Source organism: Corvus moneduloides, chromosome 9 (genome assembly GCF_009650955.1).
Source record: "Corvus moneduloides isolate bCorMon1 chromosome 9, bCorMon1.pri, whole genome shotgun sequence".
Taxonomy (NCBI): domain Eukaryota; kingdom Metazoa; phylum Chordata; class Aves; order Passeriformes; family Corvidae; genus Corvus; species Corvus moneduloides.
The window spans coordinates 234328-237442 of NC_045484.1; the positions used below are offsets into that span (position 1 = coordinate 234328).

Below are 3115 nucleotides of genomic sequence, written 5' to 3' on the forward strand. Positions count from 1 at the left end.
AACCAGTAGGACCAGGTGATCTTCCAGGGGTTGGATGCCCAGAAAACCTTTGGGAATGCCAAGATCAGGAGTGCCCCCATCCCATTTCAGGATTTGGAAGCTGGGCAAAACCATCCACTTCCACGGAGACTGTTGGTGGACAAGGAGCAGGACACACTTGCTCCCCCCGGCCCTGGGAGGGAAGCTGTGCTGGTGCGGGAGGAGGAGGCTGTTTCCATCCTCCAGCCTGGCTTCTGACCCTCAGAGCAAAGTGCTTCTTGAGGGAGCAGGAGAGCTGGGGGCATAGTCCTCCGTAGCCATCCTCCTTCTCCTGTTCTCCTCTTACTGGAGAGATCCCGAGGTGACCTCGTCTCCCTTGTGAGGGGAGTGAGAGTGGGGGGTTCTCCTGGAGAGCACCTGTACAAGTGAAGCAGGGACAGTGCCTTCCCATCACCTCCCAAAGGACAGCAAGTGAAAGGAAACGTCTCATCACACCCCTTTTCCTTGTGTCATCTACCAGACTGAAACTGTGTGTCACCATTAGGTGCAATTACCTAGAAAACTAAGAAGGTAGGACTTTTGCTTTTACCTAAGCATAGGGAGCTGTTAAATTGTACACAAAGTAGTAGAGCTGCCTCACAGCCACCCCAGGCCAGGCAGCTTCTCCTAATCTCTCCCCTTCTCCCCATCCCTTTGGGATGACCCAGCCCAACACCTCCAGTTCTCACAGAAACAAGGTGTAAAAACCCCATTTGCCCTCTGTTTGGGGCAGCACCGCTCCCCACACACCTATTCCAGCATAGAGAAAGCAGGGAGCAGAGACCCTAGTGCTGGTCACTTCTCATCTCCCACCCTAAACAGGCTCCCAAGGTTCAGCCAGATATTCCAGGCTGCATTTCACAGCACACAAACACCTTCGACTTGCCAGAGATGCAATTCTCAGTTGAAAAGTTCATTAATTAGGAGCAGAGAAGCCTCTAGTGAATCTTCTAGCAAGAAGCAAGGGAAAAAAAAAAAAAAATCCCCCACAATTCAGTCTAATTACAACGCCTTGGGGCACTCCAGTCACTGTGAAGCCGAGGCCAAACTTTCCTCCCCACCCCTAAGAGCAGGAACTTTAACCCAGTTATAGTTTTACTGATAATGGAAGAGAAAAAAAAAAAAACCCTCCTGATATTTATCATTTGAACTATTCTGCAAGTAACAGCAAAGAGGAGGCACTGAAAAGCACTTCTTGCAGAGCAGTAGCTGTGTTCTACTGGGTAGAATCCACTCACACAGCCCCAGCCCAGAGCTCCAAGCAGGCAACACTGGAGGCCAGTGCTCGGGCCGGCTGTGCCACAGGCCCGGTCAGACTGCACCCAGCTGCTCCTCGGGGATTTAGCAACCGCTTTCCACCCACAGACAGCGACTTTGCACATTAGGTACTTTCAGAGCAAGACCTCAAAATGCCACGGCAGCTCCAGCCCCGGGAAGAGGCAGGCTGTAGCCAGAAGAGCAGTGGGAGCACCTGGAAGATCCTGGGAAGGACTCCAGGCACCCTGACATAAGTTCCCTTTCTTCCCCAGCTCCCAGAAGAGCTGGACTCCAACCTCCCCAAGCCTCTGGCGAGGCTGGGTGGATCCAGCCACAGACATGCAGAACCACACCCCGGCTGCTGCCTGCCCTCCTCCCCCTCGAGCCAGCGGGGCACAAACAGGAACTAGGCTCAAACAGTTGAAAATATTTAATACGTGTTGTACACGTAGAATTACATTTTATACAAAACATGATACATCACTGAAGGAGAACACTGTACAAAATTCCCTACGGGAGCCCCAAGCCTTTATACAACAAAGACCGGGAGTTACCAAGCCTAACAAACAGGCTCAAGGACTTTCCGTCAGAGCGTCTGTAAACTTCGTTCCTCTCAATAAACACTTTTAAAAAGCACCATGTAATAGTTCTGACCTAAACCTTTCCAAAATAGAGACTTTATTTAATAAACTTAATACTTTCCAAGCTTAAAATATCACCCGCCGGGAGCGCCCCTCGGGTCGGCGGCAGCCGAGGAGCCTCCCCCGGGCGCCGGGGAGGGCGGCGGCTCTGCCGGGAAGGGGAATTCCGGGAGGGCAGGGCCGGGGGCGCTCCCAGGGCGGGTGCCGGCAGCCGGGACCCGGCGGGGAACGGGGAAGTGCTGCCGCTGCTGCCCCGCGGTCCCTCCCGTGCCGCGGCGCGGGGCGGGTGTCACCTCCGGGCCCCCCGGCCCGCGGCGGGGAGCCAGTCTCTGCGGCCGGGCCATCAGAAGGCCACGATGGCCGTGCTCCAGGGGTTGAGGGTCCGCAGCACCGGCTCGTCGCAGCAGATCTGTCCCGGCTCGGCCGCCGCCTCGGCGGGCGCTGTGCCCGACGCCGCCTCGCCGCCGTCCATGGGCGGCCGCCGCCGGCTCTTGGGCTCCTTGCTGAGCAGTCCCGAGAAGCTGGAGCCGAAGATGCTGATGAGGCTGGCCACGTTGCCCGTCTCCATGTCCTCCTGCTCGCCCGGCGGCGACGGTGGCGGCGGTGGTGGCGGCGGCGGCTCCTCTTCCTCGCGGCGGGGCTTCTTCACCGGGGAGCCCGCCTGGCCGCGCTCTCCGGCGCTCCGCTTGCGGGGGCAGTGCGGCGGCGGGGGGGCCCCGGCGCAGCCCCCGCGGTTCTCCTCGCCGCAGCAACAGCGCCGCGGCCGGGGGCCCTGGCAGTCCGTGCCCGCCTCGTCCTGCGGGGGCGGCGGCGGCGGCTCCTCGGCCGCCCAGGCGGCGGTGCGGGGCGGCGGCTCCTCCTCGGGGTGGCCGGCGGCCGCGGGGGGCGGCTCGGGCGGGCAGCCCGGCTCGCTCAGGTAGACCTGCCGGGCGCTGCGCAGCACCAGCGACACCAGGAGGTTCTTGTGCAGCTTCAGGCCGCCGCGCTGGCCCCGCGCGCTGTAGATCTTGCCCAGTGAGATGCTGACGATGCGATGCGCTTCCAGCTTGAACTCCATGGGGAAAACCGGTGGGCGAAGGGGGGAAGAAAGGAAAAAAAAAAAAATTTAAAAAAAAAAAAAAAAATCCGCACTGGCCGAGGGCACCCGCACCACAGCCCCGCTCCGCACGCCGCCCCTTCGCGCCGCAGACTGAGCGAGC

At 59.5% G+C, this 3115-nt stretch overlaps 1 protein-coding gene across 1 annotated transcript; it reads right to left on the reverse strand.

Moving 5' to 3' along the window:
* Nucleotides 1-1691: 1691 nt before the first annotated feature.
* IER5 (immediate early response 5) lies at nucleotides 1692-3115 on the reverse strand. Its single transcript, XM_032118538.1, has one exon. The coding sequence runs from the start codon at nucleotides 2971-2973 to the stop codon at nucleotides 2260-2262; it is 714 nt and encodes a 237-aa protein (XP_031974429.1). The 5' UTR covers nucleotides 2974-3115; the 3' UTR covers nucleotides 1692-2259.

What these genes read in the sequence shown, in the direction of transcription:
- IER5 (XM_032118538.1), bottom strand. Translation starts at nt 2,973, where the DNA reads ATGGAGTTCAAGCTGGAAGCGCATCGCATCGTCAGCATCTCACTGGGC.